Below are 19867 nucleotides of genomic sequence, written 5' to 3' on the forward strand. Positions count from 1 at the left end.
CTGCTTTCCGGGTCCACTGGTGCAACCTCTTCTAACTGGTTTGGTAGATTTGACGAACCGGTTCTACCAAATAGGTGCGAACTGGTAGGAACCCACCTCTGGTCTGCGCATACGCAGAACATTTAAAAATGCCAAAAAAACATTCCGTGGTGACTGGGGAACTGGTTCAGAGGCGTGGCTAGCCTGGGTCACAGCAGGTTCTGCGACCCAGGCCAACATTCCATTACCAGTTCACCCGAACTGGTATGAACCAGTATCAACCCACCTCTGACTCAGATGTTTTCAACCTTTTTTCCCTTTTCTTTTTTCTACCATGTTTGTTTTAAAAACATCTTAAATAAACTGCTTTCTCTTAGACGCAATCATGTATTGCAGTATGTAAAGATGCTGAAGTACATTGATGAGATTTCTAAGTCTTTAACAAGCAAGAAAAGATAGGGCCACTTTTTTGAGTGTGCACACATGAATCCTCATTCTGGATTATATTTTGGGGTCAAAAACCACCCTTGTGTGTGTTTTAGTGAGACTGATGGAGACAGTTTGCTGTGGTGGTGAAGGCAGCGTTTCTCAAACTTGGCCTAATTTAAGCAGCCTGAACTTCAGTTCCTAGAATTCTCTAGCCAGCCACAATGGCTGAGGAATTCCGGGAGCTGAAATCCACACGTCTTAAAAGTTGTCAAAGTTGAGAAATTTTAGCTTGAGGACCTGGCTTAGAAACCAGGAGTCTGTAATTTCTAGACTTGCCTTAGGCACGAGAAAGCCAGTTGGGTGACTGGGGCCATTCACTCCCTCTCAGCCCAATCCCACCTCATAGAGAGAATAACAGAGTTGGAACAGATCTTGGAGGTCTTCTAGACCAGGGATCTCCAACCTTTACAACATTAAGACTTATGGACTTCCAACTCTCAGAATTCCTCAGCCAGCATGGGGCCCAACCTGCAGCATGGCTGGCTGAAGAATCCTGGGTGTTGAAGTCCATAAGTCTTAAAGTGACCAAGGTTGTGGAGTCCTGTTCTATACCAACCCTTTGCTCTAGGAGGACATCCTATACCAGTGATGGCTAATCTTTTTGTCGAGGCATGTCCATACCCATAATGCAATGCCCTCCCCCCACGCATACGTGCACAATCACCCCACCCCACCCCCGTGCATGCACACAGGCCTCACTGAAGCCTCCAGACTTCCGTGAGGCAAGTTGGGCCGTTTTTTGTCCTCCGGAGGCTTCAGTAAAGCCACCTGAAGCCTCCAGAGGGAGAAAAACAGCCTGATGGGCAACCCAGAAGTTTGTTCCCGAATTTCCAGTTGACTCCGTTGGGCCGTTTTTCACCCTACCCAGGCCTCCTTGAAGCCTGGGGAGGGTGAAAAACAGCCCAACACGTAAACTGGAAGTTCGGGAATGGACTTCCAGGTTGCGCATTGGGTGGTTTTGAGCCCTCCGGAAGCTTCAGGGAAACCTTCGGATGGCGAAAAACGGCCGAACATCAGCTGGTATGCGCGCTGGAGCTGACAGGGCAACGCCTCGCATGCCCTCAGAAATGGCTTCGTGTGCATATGGGGCACCCGGGAGGCGCATCACGGTCCTATACAATTCCGGACAAGTAGCTGTCCAGTCTCTTTTTAAAAGCCTCCAGCATCGGAGCATCAATAACTTCTGGAGGCAAGAAATGGTTGTTGGGGGGAACCCAGGAAGCAGAAGAATTAGGTATGCCCGCAGGCTTGAATTATAATAAGGCAGGATAAACATATAATGTTGTGGGGGAAGTTGGGAGTTCCTTCCCCCAATCCAAATGCAAAGGACAAGCCACGATCAGCAGTCTTCTCATTTCAGGCTAGGCGTGGGACAAACCACCGTTGCCAATTATCCACACTCGCTGATAATTCAGGGGGGTCGTTCCTCATGTCCTCAATCAGCAACCTGACATGATGATGAGCCTCCAGCACTCTCCAAGCAGGTATCTCCTAAGATTGACACTAGTATCTCTCTGTTCGTCCATCCCCAAAGGCTAATCTGTCCAACGAGGGTGTTGCGCTGGAAGGCTGAGATGGGAGGGCATCGGAGCAAGTTTTTTGGAGGAGAGGCACAGATCGGTAACTCAACTGTTGGCGGAGAAAAAGGAGTCAGTTGGAAACTCCTGTTGTTGTTGAGTTATGTCAATGCACTCCAGTCCCTCTAAATGTCAGCAGTAGGTGGCAGGCTATTCTCTTGCAAACACAATAAGTGAAGGGGAGGGGAGGAGGGATTTAAATCAGAGTTTCAACCAGCCGCGCTCTCTTTTAAGGCAAATATATTTCAGAACATTCCACTTTCCCAATCCGTTCACGTAGCCCATTCACATAGTGGCAAATCTCAAGGGGTGCTTTAATCCGGCCTGCAGGGCTGGAAATATCAGGACTGGCCGGTGGTGCCACTGGTGGTTAAAACGGGCTGCGTGCAGCACCCGTGCACCTCATTTTCACCCTCCATGGCCTTCAGCAGCACTCCGGCCAAAAAAGGCCGGGAAAACAGCCCCCAAAACAAGCCAAAAACTGTCCAAAAAACAAGCTGAAAACAGCCCCCAAAATGGCCCCAAACCCAGCCTGAAAGTGCGCCCGAAAGCGGGCCATGGAGGGTGAAAATGAGGCACAGGGACCCCACGCACGGACCCTTCCCATGCCCCATTTTGGCTGCCAGGGTGCTGCAGGAGGCATGCGTCCCGTCCCCCGCCAGCCCTCAGTGGAGAACTACAATATGGATCCAGCCCTCGAAGAAATTCAGTTTGACATCCCTGGCATAGCCAGAAAGCATCAGTAACCTGTATTTGGCACTGGCAAATTGGGCTATTTGTGCCTCAAGATTCTTAAACCTAGCAGTGGGATCCTGGGCTTTGTAGTCCCAACTGAGCCAGAGTGTTGGGATAAGGACAGAAAGGCCTTTCTTATGAAAGAACTCTACAACTTTACCAGCATCCAAAACTGGTGCAGTCTTACTGTATCTCTGGATGTGGCTGCTGTTTGTACGTCTTCCATTTAAAGGGTTTCCTAGGACGAACACCCCAAAATATTCAACTAGGTAAATGGGAGATATTTAAATACAGGGAGTCCTTGTTTAGCGACCACAATTGCGGCTTGCAATTTGTTATGTGAAGCACTCACTAAGTGAAACAGTGACTGTGCTTTCCTGTTCACAGGCCTATGAAGGTCATAAAAATAAGGATTGGAAAGTTATTTTTTTTCATCCCTGTGGGAAGCGTGAATGTTCACTAAATGAGGCAGTCGCTAAGCAAAGACTATATGTTAAAATCCCATGCATTTGTCAGGTCATTCATTCAGACCCTAGCTTCTAGGAACATTTTTCCCCAAACAAAAACAAACGTTTTCAAACATGGATTATTAGACAAAGTTTCACTGCCTGGCAACCTGCTAGTAAAACAGAAGAAAAAGGGAGTATCAATTCTCTTCTGTCATAATTATGTCAGCCACTCTAAGCACACTTAAAATTTGAAAAAGCCACTTTGGATACAGCAATGAATTTCCACTAGATAGAAAGTCCTGCTTACTGGAGCCCATGACAGATTCGGTATAGCACCTAAATGCAGAATGATTGAGAGCATCCGTTCTGCTGGATTTATTCTTGGCAGATTGTTAAACTACAAGTCAAGATGAAAACAGACTCCAAACTATGTAAAAACACAATTGGAACCCTTTAGGCTGGGTTCACACAACAGCTGCAACCAATTACTGAAGAAGCCCCTCTGGATTTGCAAGCTACATTTAAGCCCCCCCACCCAAAACCAAACCCTCCCATACCACAATTGAAGCATGTGGGATAAATACAATTGCTCCATCTTCATCAAGATTGTGCTGTGTGAATGCTGCTGCTAGGAGGTTTTGTCTTGACAACTGAAACTAAATACACGTGTGTTGGGAACCCTAACGGGTTTTTTTTTAAGCAGAATGAATGCAATGCTCAACACTAGCTTATGGCAAGAGGTGGCTGGTTGATCCCCAAAGATGGGGAATTAAATTTTCACCCATCTCAAAACAGATAAAATCGCTTTCCTGACTCTTAACCAGATCTCTACCTAGATCAGAGATGATTCTTTTCAGCACTGAGCACATGTATGTGCATGCAGGTGCGCTTGCACGCACCGGCCAGCTGCTCTTCCAGAGTCTGTTGCCAGCCAGCTGGTCTATCCCAGTGGTGGGATTTAAATAATTTAAGAACCGGTTCTCTGCCCTAATGATTTCTTCCAACAACCAGTTCACCAAACTGCTCAGAAAGTTAACAACCTGTTCTCCCGAAGTGGTGCGAACTGCCTGAATCCCACCACTGGTCTATGAACGTGCATGCAATGGAAGGGAGCAGCTGGCTGGCGGGCATGCGCATGACGGAACCCAGAAGAGCAGCTGGCAACAGCGTGCATGCCCATAGAGGCCTCCGAGTGCCACCTCTGGCACGCGTGCCATAGTGGTTTGGTATAGGCTTAGCTATCCCAAACCGCTAGTAGCAGACGATCGGTTAAAATAGGTGTTAGCTTGGTGGTTTCCATTTTGATTAGAAAAAATCCCATCCGAAATCTCAAGGAATTAATGTCAGAATAACACTGGCTAAGCAGGCAAAAGAAGCTTGGTCAAGCATGAAAATTAAGTTTTTCTCTCTCCCTTTTCTACCCAAAACAGCTAATTCACAGAGCAATTTCCCTCCTAGGCAAACCTTTGTGGGAAATGTGCACGTATAACAGCCTCCTCGGTTGTTTGTTTATGCTACGGCATCGTTTATTTAATCACTGTTTACTGAATTAACCAAATCACTTTGATCCACCCAAGTGTACTTCAGATAAAGTTCTCCAGCTGGGTTGGTGCAACCAGCTAACCATATTTTGCTTGATAAAATCCAGCAGTTTGCTCCTTTGCATGCTTTTCTGAACACTTCAATTCCCTGAACATCTAACTAGAAATAAAACGTGCAAGTAAAGAAAAAATCCCTAAAGATTATCCTTAAGGTCCCTTCAAGATTTGGAGGGTCCAACATTTTACGACAAACCTACCATGTTGGCTTCCATTTTTGTACCGCTTAAAAGGTGGAATAAAACTTAGGAGCAAGGAGCTAAGGATGAATTATGCATTTCAAAAAAGAGAATTCCAAATTGCTCCCTGCTCTTCAGATCACAAAAACCTGAGGATTTTTTTTTAAAGTTTTCATTTCTATCTAAGTCCAAGCCACAGGTTGGATCCAAGCCATGCAGGGACCTATCATTAGATCTCCAAAGACCCAGAATCAAACCCCAAGTCAGGCATAAAAGCAGATAAGAAAACGAATGTTTTAAAAATTAATCAGGTGGTTTGAATTGATATATGGAAAAGGCAAATACCACTCATGCATCATCACAAAATCTCCAGAACGCCTACAAACTTGAAATTTGGCACTTATGTTCCTCTTGGCTTCTAGGTGCTCGCTAAGAAAGGATTTTTTGAAATGACCATCTGATCTTTAGTATTTCTTATATTATTAACACACTCTAATGCTAAGGAATTAAGACTATTCCCTGACCCTACCTGAAAAGAACTGTTCCAACTGCCACTTGGTGGTGGGCATGGCCAGTGCATGACTCATTTGGTCTGCAAGCTGGGAGTGTAGACATTCTACTCCCCCTCCCCACCTGAAAAACGCTACAATGCTAAAGAGTTAGACTGAGGGAGAGAAGGGGATAAGATAGGCGAGGCCTCTGTGGGGCAAGACTGAGGGAGAGAAGGGGATAGGAGAGGACCAATGGGGCCAGCCCAGAGGTGGGTTCCTACCAGTTCGCACCAGTTCGGTAGAACCGGTTCGTCAAATCTACCGGAAAGCAGGCCACACCTACAGAAGAGGTTCCAAAAAATTTTGAAACCCACCCCTGACACACACACACACACACACACACAGACAGACTCACACAGAGAGAGAAAGAAAGGAAGAAAGAACTAGAGAAAAAAGAAAAAAAGAAAGAAAAAGTGAGAGATGAAAGAAAAAAAGGAAAAAGGGACAGAGACAAAAGGAAGGAGAGAGAAAGAGAGAGAGAACACATGGCCAGCAAGCCACTCCCACCAGGTCACATGGCCGGCAAGCCACTCCCACAAAGGAGGCCACACCCACAGAGTAGGTTCAAAAAAAATTTGAAATCCACCACTGGGCCAGCCTGAGGGAGAGAAGGGGGATAGAAGAGAAGAGCTTCTGTGGGGCAAGCCTGAGGGAGAGAAGGGGAGAGGAGAGGATCAATGGGGCCAGCCTGAGGGGGGAAAGGGGGATAGAAGAGAAGAGGCTTCTGTGGGGCAACCCTCTGGGAGAGAAGGGGAGAGGAGAGGATCAATGGGGCCAGCCTGAGGGAGAGAAGGGGGATAGAAGTGAAGAGCTTCTGTGGGGCAAGCCTGAGGGAGAGAAGAGGATCAATGGGGCCAGCCTGAGGGAGGAAGGGAGATAGAAGAGCTTCTGTGGGGCAAGCCTGAGGGAGAGAGGAGAGGCTTCTGTGGGGCAAACCTGAGGGAGAGGGGGAGAGGAGAGGATCAATGGGGCCAGCCTGAGGGAGAGAAGGGAGATAGAAGAGAAGAGCTTCTGTGGGGCAAACCTGAGGGAGAGAAGGGGAGAGGAGAGGACCAATGGCGCCAGCCTGAGGGAGAGAAGGGGGATAGAAGTGAAGAGCTTCTGTGGGGCAAACCTGAGGGAGAGAAGGGGAGAGGAGAGGACCAATGGCGCCAGCCTGAGGGAGAGAAGGGGGATAGAAGTGAAGAGCTTCTGTGGGGCAAACCTGAGGGAGAGAAGGGGAGAGGAGAGGACCAATGGCGCCAGCCTGAGGGAGAGAAGGGGGATAGAAGTGAAGAGCTTCTGTGGGGCAAACCTGAGGGAGAGAAGGGGAGAGGAGAGGATCAATGGGGCCAGCCTGAGGGAGAAAAGGGGGATAGAAGAGAAGAGGCTTCTGTGGGGAAAACCTGAGGGAGAAAAAGGTGAGGAAAGGCCAACAGTTACTCATTAATTTTCAAGCTGTAAGTGTCGATTTATCAAGCCCGATCACATCGTTTCATAGCGGAGCACGGGTATTCAGCTAGTATTACAATAAACACAAAATCCACGGGTGTGCAACCTCAATTTTTTTACCTTTTTATTAGACAGAGGGTATCCTTAAAATGCCATAACAAGTCACAGTGATTATGGATGATTTTACTGAAATGTAAATATAGTGGGGAGTTAGGGAAGGAGTAATGTGTTTTGCCTTTTTTTTTTTTTTAAATACCCTGGTCCACAAAACCATCTTTATCATTTCAAGATGCTTTTAAAAACAAATAAGGATGCTATCTCTTCTCTCCTTTCAAAGCAGAAGGAGTGATGATGACATGTGTCCATTATTCCTGGAAACAAAAGGATCTGCCCATCGATGGTGGTCACAGAGAACCATATTTATATATATATATATATATGTAGCTATACGCAGGTAGATATTTTATATATATATATATTCTATGATTTCTTTTTCTTTTTCCTCTATGCAAAGTCTTAATAAAAGAGATCAGCCATTAAAAAAAAGGAACTATGAAGAAGCAACACATCAAAAAATAAAATAAAATAATAAAGTTAAAAAAAAATAAAGGTCGTGGCGACTGGGTGGTTGAAAGGAAAAGTCGAAGTCTTAAGAACTTTATTACAGTCTTATTTCACTGATTACATGTTAAAAGAAAAAAAAATCACCGTGAAGGACAGTTTATTGATTTATTTTTTTCTCTCTCTGATTAGGGGAAATTCAAGTGCAGAAGCAGCCCTTATGGGTTTTTCTATCCCCCCCACGCCCCCCCTCCCATGACCGAGTTTCTCGAGAGAAATCAAAACAGGGGGGAAAAACTGGGGAAGGGACAGGTGGAAGGAGGAAAGGTTATCTCTGCCCGTCCCGCGGCCTCTCTCTCTCTCGCTCTCTCTCTCTTGCGCCATCCTGTCGCGGAGGGTCAGTGTGTCCAACCCTCTCACTCCTAACATCTCTGCCATGGGGCACAGTTGGAATGTATGGAGTTTTATCCAGTTGTTTTGCAGCTGATTCTACGCCAGCTTCAAGGTGCTTACGGGAAAAGGGGGCATGGTAACCATGGTGACGGGGTTCAAGACTGTTTGGCCCACCAACTGCTGGTGGTGGACAACTTGAGTTCCAACGCCGGGCTTCGCCATGACTGCTGGCTGGCCGAGGCTGGCAGTTCCATTCACTTGCTGGTGAGAGATGGCGTGCGCAATGTGGCCCACCACGGGCTGGCTGACCGCCACGGGCTGTGGGTACAGGGGGAGCTGCTGCCCCAGGTGGGCTACGTGGTTGAGGGTGGCCGGGTGCACAGTGATGTGGCCGATGGGCTGAGCCGTGGTCGTCAGCTGGACCGGGCTGGAGGTGGACGAGGGTGCGAGGTGGGCAATGTGCTTGGGCTGGGGGCCCGGGAGAACATGGTTGACAGTCTGAATGACGGAGGCGTGGGTAGTGGCCGTGTGGGCGATAACAGTCGATTGCACGTTGGAGGCCGCCACGAGGTGAGTCTGTGCAGGGACAATCGCTTGGGGCTGGACCAGGGTCTGGGGCTGGAGAGGGGGTGGGGCGTGGGGCGTGACGTGCTTCTGGGCCAGCGGCAGAACCGATGGCCGATGGGCAGCAGCGATGGGGGCCACTGCTTTCAAGAGCTCGGGATGCTGGCGATGTGCGAGCTTCGGCAACGAATTGACAGGGCTGTTGTCTTCCATGTCCTCATCTATATTGTCTTCTCCTTCTGCGGGGAGATAAAACAAAGGCAGATGTAAAATTCTGGCTGAGGGAAAAGGCAAGAACCCATAGAGGGCCAAATCAGGTCATTTGATCACGTAAATCCCTATTTCTTATAGGGATTATAAACTGCCCAGAGTCACTTAGGTGCGATGGGTAGATATTTAATAGCTGATAGATAGATAGATGACAGATAGACAGGCAGATGATAATGATGGATGGATGGATGGATGGATGGATGGATGGATAGATAGATAGATATGATGATAGATATAGATAATAGTAGATATAGATACAGTAGATAGAGAAATAGAGATAGATAATAAATGATATATAGATGATATAGATAGATGTAGTGATGGATGGATGAACAGCAATAGCACTTAAACTTATATACCGCTTCATAGTGCTTTACAGCCCTTTCTAAGCGTTTACAAAGTCAGCCTATTGCCCCCAACAATCTGGTTCTCATTTTACCGACCTCGGAAGGATGGAAGGCTGAGTCAACCTTGAGACAGTGAGACTCAAACCCCTGGCAGTCATCAGAATTAGAGTGCAATACTGCATTCTAATCACTGCACCACCACAGTTCTTAGATTAGACAGATAGGATGATAGATAATGCTACTACTCATGCAGTAGTAGTGTTACATAGACGAGTAAAAAAACCTCTCTTTATTCATTTTTGTAAATTTTTATTTATTAAATTTATATGCCGCTCATCTTACCACTGAAGTGATTTTTCCAGCATGTGAACTTCTTTCTTTCTTTCTTTCTTTCTTTCTTTCTTTCTTTCTTTCTTTCTTTCTTTCTTTCTTTCTTTCTTTCTCTCTCTCTCTCTCTCTCTCTCTCTCTCTCTCTCTCTCTCTCTCAGCTTCTTTATTTCTCTCTCTCTCTCTCTCTCTTTCTCTTCCTTCCTTCCTTTTTATATTTTATTTATTTTTAATCTTTAACTTTTATCTTGTCACAAAATGGAATCTTGCGGTGAAATGGCACCAAAATATCCCAACATACCTGAAGCAGTTGAAGTGGATGCCTGATCATCTTCTGGTTGAACCGTCTGGCGGATTATCCGGTCAATTTCCAAGACATCCATCCATTGACTCAACTCATTCTTCAGCTCTGCCAAACGTTGTTGTGTGGCAATTTTCTCTCTAGCCAGCCGCTCCATCTCATGCTCAAACTCTTTCTCTTTGCGTTTCAAGGTCTGCAAAGAAAAGCAAAATGTGAAATCAGAAGAAGGAGGATCCAAAAGGAGAAGGAGGAGGAAGAAAAACTTTTCCGCCTTGGATAAACGCAGCCTTCCACAGAAACAGAGCTCTGGAAGAGAAAATCCCATCTTGTGAACTTTGCTCGACGGACTGTATAAATGACAGGAAATCCTCGTTTCTTGGCACACCCAGATAAGGAAGAAGCTGAGCTACCAAATTTTTATATCACATTTACAAGACTGTAGGCCATTAGTTGTCCTCTTCAACAAAGGCCGAGTTCTGCATCGACCTTTTGAAAATGGTATGTTTTAGAGATTTTAGAAGGAACCGTTCAAAAGGAACACGGAATGCCTCTTCTAAGAGGTTGCCACTTCCGACATGCTTTCATGGGCCTCTCCTAATGTTTATGATTTCATCTCCCATTGTCCTCGACAAGTGGGATCAACGGCTCACACAGGACAAAACAATTTCAGGGCCCAGGATTGGGAAATTGATTTAAGAAGCGGTATCTTCCCTGCATTGAATGTGGGAATGCCTCTTGTACATTCCTGTTGCAGCATCTATGAGCAGAGAGAAGAGCGAAATGCTGTTTTTTTCCTTCTCTTAAGTAATGATGGTGACCAGACAACAAATCCATCAAGACCACTTGAGACAGGTTGCAGGCTTGATCTCCCTGCCAAGCTAAGTGTCCCTCTTAATAGCAAGCCGAAAGAACTACAGTTAGTCCTCAACTTACAACAGTTCACTTAGTGACCAAAGTTACAATGGCACTGGAAAAAGTGACCTATGGCCATTTTTCACACTTGTAGCGTTCCCATGGTCATGTGATCAAAATTCAAATACTTGACAACTAGTTCATAGTTATTATGACAGTGTTCCAGAGTCATGTATAATCATCGTTTGCAACCTTCTGACAAGCAAAGTCAATGGGGAAGCCAGATTCACTTAACAACGGTGTTGCTAACATAACCATTGCAGTGATTCACTTAACAACTGTGGCAAGAAAGGTTATAAAATGAGGAAGCATTCAAGACTACCTCAGTGGTGGGTTGCAGGTGGTATGCCCCGGTACGGGCATATCGGTGCCTGCCCGGAGCACCAGGTACCGTACCGGTACAGTGCTCCGGACGGCCCACCTGCCCGTCCAAGCTCCTTACCTGTATTTGAGCTCTTTGGTGCCTGCGCAACGCTCCGCTGAGTAGCTGGAGCATTGCAGAGGCTCGCGGAGGCATTGCAAGAGGTAAGGATGCATGCGGGTGCTGCGCACATTCATGTGGTGGGTACCGAGCCTTGTTGCAACCATACCGGTTGCAACGGGATCCGGAACCCACCACTGGACTACCTGTACACAAATCCCAAGGGTAGGGGGGAATATTTAAGAGATTTCCATTTTTCAGGTCCACTCTGGCTTTGCTGCACAGGAAATCTGATTTCAAATACAATTGGCATCTACTGGGAAGGAAGGAAAAGAATAAGGATTGAGCAAATGTAGGGGTGATTCAGGATTTTCTTCACTGGAAACAATAGCCACCATTTCCCCTAAGAGTGCCTTTTGTCCCTCTCCGAAGCCTGAGAGATGAAGGAATCAGAGGCTAAACCAAAATTGGGAAAAAACGATGTTTTAATGGTCCAAGGAACCGGATGAATGAGCTTATGAGGTCACAGCTCTACTCAAACATGATTCAGTTACGCTCTGCTCGTTCGGCCACATTAAGGAACCAACTGCTTGAAGCTGAATGGAGTGCAAGCATATTTTATATAACACAACTGAGGGGTTTTTTTTAGACTCGGGCCTTCAAGTCCTACGATTCCACAGCTGGCCTGCCCTCACTGGGGGAAAGGGGACACACACCACGGCTGCTTTAAAGAGGTGCAACTGTTGGGCCTCTGTGCTCAACATTTTTTTGGGGGGAGTTACATTTGCTGAGCCCACTAAAGCAGGGGTGGGGAACAATGGCTCTTTTACGACTTGTGGACTTCAACTCCCAGAATTCCTGAGCCGGCATGGCCAGCTCAGGAATTCTGGGAGTTGAAGTCCACAAGTTGTAAAGGGGAGAAGCTTCCCCATCTCTGCACTAAAGACAGATTTACCCTGTAAATTAAGATAATTTTTAAAAAGCTAAGCAAAGCAATTGAGCAGTCCTGTCTCCTTTAAGCCCTAAGCAACCCCTTTGTGATAAAAAGGGTGGTTTTTTTTGTTTTAAATCAATTTAATGGAAGAGAAAAGGGATCTGGTTACAGAAATCTTGGCAACGGCTGATTTTAACATCCAACTGATTTCCAAGCTCCTTAATGGGGTTGTTTTCTCAATCCTCTTGACGCACCATTCTCCTCAAAACAAAACAATGTGCCAAACTGACGCGTTTTTATTCCTTGACAAACCGCTATTCTTTTTCCCAAGCTCCAGAAAGCCCGTTTGGAGCTATACTAGCCATGATGCATTAAGGTCAGCAGTACAAAACTCAGGAAAATGAATATAAGTCTCGCTTTCTTCCTTATGGGACGATTCTCCATACCCCAAAGCAAACGGAGAGAATGGAGAATCCACCTCAGCATAATTCTCCTATCCTAAGTGATCCAGTTGTGACTCAGCTTAAGAAACTCCATGAGGGCTAGGACCTTGAAAAGAGGGAAGGTAGAAAGGAACTGAAGGAAGTGCTGCCTTGGCAGGCCTGATATCTCCCTGTTCTTTAGGGTCTGTGGCAGGGCTGGGTTTCAACCGGTTCGCGGCGGTCCCTGCGAACCGGTTGGTCGCCGAACCCGGAAGTAAGTAACTTCCGGGAACGGCGAAGCCCCCCCGCGCCCGCGCGCACCCGCTCCTTACCCGGTTTTGATGAATTCTGCGCTTCCACACATGCGCAGGACGCATACAGCACCTGCGTGATCCTCCAGGAGCAGCTGGAGCATCGCACAGACGCTAGTACGCATGCGCACGCCACGCGCGTACACGCGCACACCACACGCGTGCGCAAGGACGCCGCACACGTGCGCAAGGACGCCGCCAGCCTCATTCCAACCGAACCGGTTGGAACGGGGCGAGAAACCCACCCCTGGTCTGTGGCTATTTGCCGCAGTCAACTCGCCATGGCCAACTCACCGCAGGACATCTGTGAAAAGAAAGGTCGTAAAATGGGGCAAAACCCACTTAACGACCATCTCACTTCACGAAGGAAATTTTGGCCTCGATCGCTGGTGTAAGTCGAGGGCCGCCTGTAAATTGCTTAGACGAGTAAACTACAAAACTCATTGCATTAAGAACGATTAAATATTATCGGTTTGTATTAAGCATCTCTTAATGAACACCATCCAGGCCTGGAAATGTCCCTAGACATAGATTATAAGGTTTTGCAAGCCAAGATAAAAATCGAGCATTTCCCAATACACTTAAGGGAGTATATCTCTGTGAGTGTGTGTTTGTGTGTGAGTGCGGGCGTGGTCTTGCTTGTGATTTATGAGTTTGTATTTTGGGAAGGGGGGGAACAGAAGGAGCTTCCTTCCTTTGGTAGTTCTGCCTATTTCATTCCTTTCAGGCATGGCTGGACTCCCACCCCTACTTCACCCCACCCCGGCTGCAAATTTCGGCTAACATCGATGTGTCATCTTTTCAGAACAGCCTTATCAGAAGGGTGCAGCAGGGAAGGTGGCTGGTTCTAATTTTACCCCAAACAGAAAGGAGATTTTTTAAAAAAAATGAAGGTGGGGAGGAGGAAACACAATTTATAAGAGCCTTGGTGTGAGATCCACTTCATGCACAAAGGGCTCTACCCTAATTAGACTGTTAGTCCTCAAACCATCATCCGGCAGATCCCTGGGGTTGAAAAAGGGAGCTTATCCGGGGCTCAGAAATGGACCCTTCGATTTGAAAAGGGCTGCTTATCGCTGCAGCTCTCTCCGTGAGTCTAAGGCAGAGATGGCGAACCTTTTTGGCACTGAGTGCTGAAAAGGTTGCGCGTTAAACGTCACGTGCACACATGCGCGCTTGTCGGGGTTGCGCTCTGGAAGAGTCAAACGTCCGGGTTCTAGCACGTATGCACGCTTAACGATCATCTTGCTGGTGCGCATGTGCAGGCCGGTTTTCGGTACTGCCGTGCACACGAAGGGATCACGCGCTGGAAAAGGCGAACTTTCGGGTTCTGGCACCTGACAATCAGCTGGCCGGCGCATATATGCACACCAGTTTTGTGCTGCCACATGCGTGAAGGACAGCGCACCAGAAACCCGAAAGACAAAAAGGCAAGGCCGCACGTGCCGGGTGACATGGCTTCATGTGCCACTTTGGGCATGAGTGCCATAGATTTGCCATCATGGGCCTAATGGGTACGTCTAGCCAGAAGTTTAGGAAAGGCAGGTGTTGATTCACCAAACCATTCAAACTTAATTGCTCAGCTGCAAGGGTGACTCTGTGAAACTTTTTCAGTGTTATCACTTTCCCCTCATTGAATTCAGTTAAATTGGCAGTTTGGCCTGGGGGGGACAAAGCTTTTAAGGGGATGGCAGGTGAAAAGGGTATATTGTGTGTGCACGAGGCTACTGCATGTGCCAAAGGGGCCAGCGAAAAGCAAAGTACTTTATTTCCCCCAAAATAAGACCTCCCTGGATAATAAGCCCAATCGGGCTTTTGAGCGCATGCGTTAAAATAAGCCCTTCCCCGAAAATATTGCAACACAGCAGCAGTCATGAGGTGACCATGCTCGCTGCCTCCTGCACCTCAAAAATAAGGCCAAGCGCATATACCGTGATTCCCCGAAAATAAGACAGGGTCTTATTTTCTTTTGACCCCTGAAATAAGCACTTGCCCTTGTTTTCGGGGAGGTCTTATTATTTTTGAGGTGCAGGAGGCAGCGAGCGTGGTCACCTCATGGCTGCTGCTGTGTTGCAATATTTTCAGGGGAGGGCTTATTTTAGTACATGCGCTCAAAACACCGGTTGGGCTTATTATCCAGGGAGGTCTTATTTTCAGGGAAACAGGGTATAAAGTGCAGTCAATATGCAGAATAATTTGAAAAGTCACAAGAAAGAGAGAGAAGCTATGCGGGGCAGTCCTATACATCACGCGGCCCCAACCTGTGGGCTGCGGCCCACCACTGGCCCACGGCCAATCACCACAGGGCCCCCGTGAATGGCCAGCCGGTGTGTATGCCTCCATGAACATGTACGGCCTCACTTGCGTGAGCATCGCAGGCAGTTGCAGCCACACTCATGCGAGCCTCGTCACATGCGCTTGTGGCCCCACTCATGCATCAACGTTGTAGGTATTTGTGCGCACGCATACACGCCCGCCCCTTCTATAAAACCACCCCCCTTCCCCCCCTCCTGCTCCGGCTTGCCAACTCTGCTATACATAACACAATTATCTTCTCTATGCAAGTTTCACAATTATAAATATTTAGCAGATAACTAAAATGACAAGACTATCCAAAAGGATAACAGGCTGCAACACTTTGTCATTTTGATTCTTTTTTCACACAGAAAAGTATGTAATTGCTGCCAAGCAACATGACTCACATATTTGTGCGAAAGCTGAAGGCATTCATTACGCAGGACCAACCAGCATCATCCTGTCTGGTCTTACAACATAATTTGCAAAGTCATATTTTTTTTTCCACCTGCAGATCTGCCTTGCCCTGAGTGGCAGAACAAGCACTGAGGTAAAATACACAGAAATCTAACACGAAACATGCAAACGGAACAAACACTAAAGCAAAGTTTACAGAAATACAACACAGAATACCTCTCATTCAAAAAAAAACCAGAACACATTATATTCTGGAAGCCTGGAAAAAGTAAACTGCAGGTCGTCCTTGATTTACGACCACAACTGAGTCCAGGATTTCCACTGCTAAGTGAGACAGTTGTTAAGTCAATTTTGCCCCATATTGTGACCGTTCTTGCCACAGCTGTTAAGTCAAGCACTGAAGTTGTTAAGTTAATAACTGGCTTCCCCGTTGACTTTGGTGGTCAGAAAAATCACAAATGGTGACCACGCACACCTGGGACACTGCAACCGTCAGATGAGTCAGTTGCCAAGTGTCTGAATTTTGATCCCGTGGCAGGATGCTGCGACGGTCGTCAGTATGAAACACGGTCATAAGTCACTCTTTTCAGTGCCGCCGTAACTGTGAAAAGTCACTAAATGAATGGTTGCTAAGTCCAAGACTACCTACAAAGCTGTTTCAGACTGGGCTTGACTCTTGATGACAATATCTGTATCAAGAAAATGTTGGATAACCGTTTGTCTGAAGTGGTGTAGGGCCAGGATGGTGAACCTATGGCACGAGTGCCACAGATGGCACGCAGAGCCATTTGTCAGGGCCCGTGAAGCGTTGCCCTGTAGCTGGCCAGCGCGCACTGGCCAGCTGAGTTCAGCCTTTTTTAAAGCCATTTTTCGCCCTCCCCAGGCTCCAGAGGCTTTATAGGAGCCTGGGGAGGACGAAATGAGCCTACCCCCCATCCCCACCCCGAAGTCTTCAGGAGCTTCCCTGAAGCCTCCGGAGCGCCAAAAAACCGGCCCTACGGGCAAACCGAAAATTCGGGAATGGACTTCCGGTTTGCTCATAGAGTCGGTTTAAGCCCTCTGGAGGTTTGAGGGACCTTCAGGAGGCTTCCCAGCATTAGGCTCTTCTCCAGGGATGATATTCTTCTCATTAGGTGGCCAAAGTATTTGAGTTTCATCTTCAGGATCTGGCCTTCTAAAGAGCAGTCAGGGTTGATCTCCTCTAGGACTGAACAGGTGGGTCGCCTTGCAGTCCAAGGGACTCAATGCAGGAGTCTTCTCCAGAACCAGAGTTCAAAGGCCTCCATTCTTTGGCGCTCAGCCTTCCTTATGGTCCAACTTTCACAGCCATCCATTGCAACTGGGAAAACCAGAGCCTTGACTAGAAATATAGCACGGTTCTAATGTTGCAAAAACTACAGGTAGTCCTTGACTTACAACAACTCACTTAACAAACATTCAAAGTTACGACAGCACTGAAAAAGTGATTTACAACCTGTTCTCACACGTATGACCATTTGAGCACCCCCACAGTCACAAGAACAAAATTTGGGTGCTTGGCAACCAGCATGTATTCACAAGGGTTGCAGCATCTTGGAGGGTCATGTGATCTCCATTTGCGATCTTCCCAGCTGGTTTCTGATAAACAAAAAGTCATTGGGAGAAACTAGATTTGCTTAAGGACCACATGACACGAGTCACAACTGCAGCTACTCTCTTAACATGAGCCGTGGTGGTGCAGTGGTTGGAGTGCAGTACTGCAGGCTACTTCTCATGTCTGCCAGCTGCCTGCAGTTTGGCAGTTTGAATCTCACCAGACTCAAGGTTGATTCGTCTGGTTCCACCACAAAACCACGGTAGACTAAAGCGCGCTCGACGAAAGCGTGTACGTGACGTCATTACAGCGTGACGAAAACAGCATGCTGTGAGCGGTAAACTTAAAATTAACACGGAAATCTAAACCTAACCCCCCCAAACCTAACCCAAACCTAACCCTAAGCCTAACCCTTAACCTAACCCTAAACCTAACCCTATACCTAACCCTTAACCTAACGCTAACACTTAACCTAACCCTAAACCTAATCCTAACGCTTAACATAACCCTAACCCTAACCCTTAACCTAACCCTAACCCTAACCCTAATCCTAACCCTTACCTTTATGTGAATCGGCTTGCTTTAAAAGCGCTTTTTAAAGCGCCCTTTTTTTTCCGCGGTCGTATTTGTTGCGCTGCTGATGACGTCAGGTACGCGCTTTAATCGGGCGCGCTTTAGTGGACCGCGGTTTTGACAGGTCACGGATTCGTCTTTCCATCCATCCAAGGTCAGTAAAAGGAGGACTCATATTGTTGGGGGACATAGGATGACTCTGTAAACTGCTTAGAGAAGGCTGTAAAAGCACTATGAAGCGGTATAGAAGTTCTAAGTGCTATTTCTATTAACTACTGTTGCAAAAAAAAAAAAAAAGTTGGAAAATCATGTGCAGCTCACTTCCAGAACTGCCTGGGTTTAGCGACAGAAATCCGGGTCCCAATTTGGGTTGTGAGTCAACGACTACCTGTTCATCTGAAAACAGTCAGGAAAAATGCTGAAGTAGGCAGCTTTGAAACAGAAATACAGAAAAGAAAAGGAAAAAAAAAGAGGCAGGCAAGCTTAAGACTATTTCCCAGATCTTGGCAAGCCATGGTTGCCTCAATGCTGATGCAACAATTACAGCAGCTGTATTTGCTGGCACAAAATAATGCACTGGGAAAAATGTGGCTTAGAAAGGTTTAAGCTGGGTTTCCAGGAAGAGAGGATCAGTGCACTTGAGCAAGGACCTCTGATCAAGACTTCTGCAATGAATTAAGCAGGAGTGTGGTCCAACCTTGGCAACTTTAAGACTTGTGGATTTTAATTCTCAGAATTCCCCAGCCAGCCATGCTGGCTTGGGAATTCTGGGAATTGAAGTCCACAAGTCTTAAAGTTGCCAGGTTTGGAGACCCCCCTATACTAGATGTGTGGGGGAGGAATGGAAGGAGGTTCCCTGAAAAAATCCTGTAAGTCAGGAGTTAATAGTTATATACAACTAACTGATAGCCTGGCGTTGCCCGGGTATTTATTTATTCTAATCCATATATTTGTCCTCAAAAATAATCCCGGACCAATCATAATTTCTAATGTTGGATTTTCCCCTTTACCAGAGGGAGCCCCCTTGTGGAGCACTGTGAAGCCGTTTTCATGGCAACTCCACTGCACTGTACAGTAGAAGCCATTTTACGGTAGTATGGTAGAAGCCAATGTAAGGCACAACAGCCTGTATCTTAACGGAACACACACCCCAAGGGGTGTTAGGGGTGTCTTACCCCCACAGTATTTTTTTCCAGAAAGTAAGTCATCTGTATACCAAGTTTGGTTGAAATTGTTTGAGGCGTTCCAGAGTTATGCACACACACACACAGAGCCATTTTTATATACACAGATGACATCTTCCTGCAGCCAGAAAAAGGGCTAGGTCAACAATAAATCAACTGTTCTTCACAATTCACGTCCATTAAATGCTTTGCTAAGTTAACACCTGGATTCTGAACCACACTTGGCTTGCTTCTTCATGCTGTTGGCTGGGGAATTCTGGGAGTTGAAGTCCACAAGTCTTAAAGTTGCCAAGGCAGGACTGCACTCCCTGATCTACTTGAAGAAACAAATCAGAAGGAATCTTGGCTAATCAAGTTCACGGCCTCCATTATCTGTTCATTAGGGATGGACAACTCAAAAAGTGCTTCAGAGAGGCCTCTTGAATTCCAGCAGGTTATCATTCTAAGGGCGTTGCCAGGTCAAAAAAAAAGGCAAAGCAGGAGCAGGTGTGTGCTGTACACACCCACACCTGCCCTAAACCATTTCAGCTGTACACCTCTAGGATAGGATAGTTGAACATTACTGTTTGGCAAGGAAGCAAAAATAAGTTTGTGCTTTTAGTACAGGCAGGGATGTACAATTAGTTCTTGACTTATAACCATTCATTTAGCAGCTGTTGAAAGTTACAGTGGCATTGGAAAAAGTGACGTACAGCCATTACTCACTAGAATTATAATAACAGAGTTGGAAGGGACCGTAGAGGTCTTCGAGTCCACCCTTACAACCGTTGCAACATCTCCATAGTCATGTGATCAAAATTCAGGTGCTTGAATTTCCCTTTTTTTAAAAAAACCTCCTTTGTTTTAATATATTTTAGACTGTGTTTGTTAAAAAGCTACACCGTGTACGGGCTCTGGGAAGTCGGGGGGGGGGGAAGGGAGGTGGAGTCTTAGGGGGAGAGGGGGGAAATATAGTGTGTGCTAGATTTTAAAGTAATATGATTGAACTTGTATACTGTTGCTCTTTAATTCTAGTGTAAAAATAGGACAAGCTGAATATATTGATAGATAGTAGAAATACACCGAAGGGAGGAG

General features: G+C 46.5%; 1 protein-coding gene across 1 annotated transcript in view; it reads right to left on the reverse strand.

Moving 5' to 3' along the window:
- Positions 1-7629: 7629 nt before the first annotated feature.
- MNT (MAX network transcriptional repressor) overlaps positions 7630-19867 on the reverse strand; it is a 94104-nt gene continuing 81866 nt past the window's right edge. Inside the window, exons 5-6 of the mRNA XM_087717182.1 lie at positions 9752-9944; positions 7630-8745 (exon numbers count right to left, since the gene is read on the reverse strand). Coding sequence (XP_087573308.1) covers positions 8039-8745; positions 9752-9944 — 900 coding nt within the window. The 3' untranslated portion in view covers positions 7630-8038. The remainder of the gene's footprint in view (positions 8746-9751; positions 9945-19867) is intronic.

This window comes from Thamnophis sirtalis, unplaced genomic scaffold (assembly GCF_051295495.1).
Source record: "Thamnophis sirtalis isolate CommonGarterSnake01/CBP01778 unplaced genomic scaffold, rThaSir2_p1.2 scaffold_6, whole genome shotgun sequence".
Lineage (NCBI taxonomy): Eukaryota > Metazoa > Chordata > Lepidosauria > Squamata > Natricidae > Thamnophis > Thamnophis sirtalis.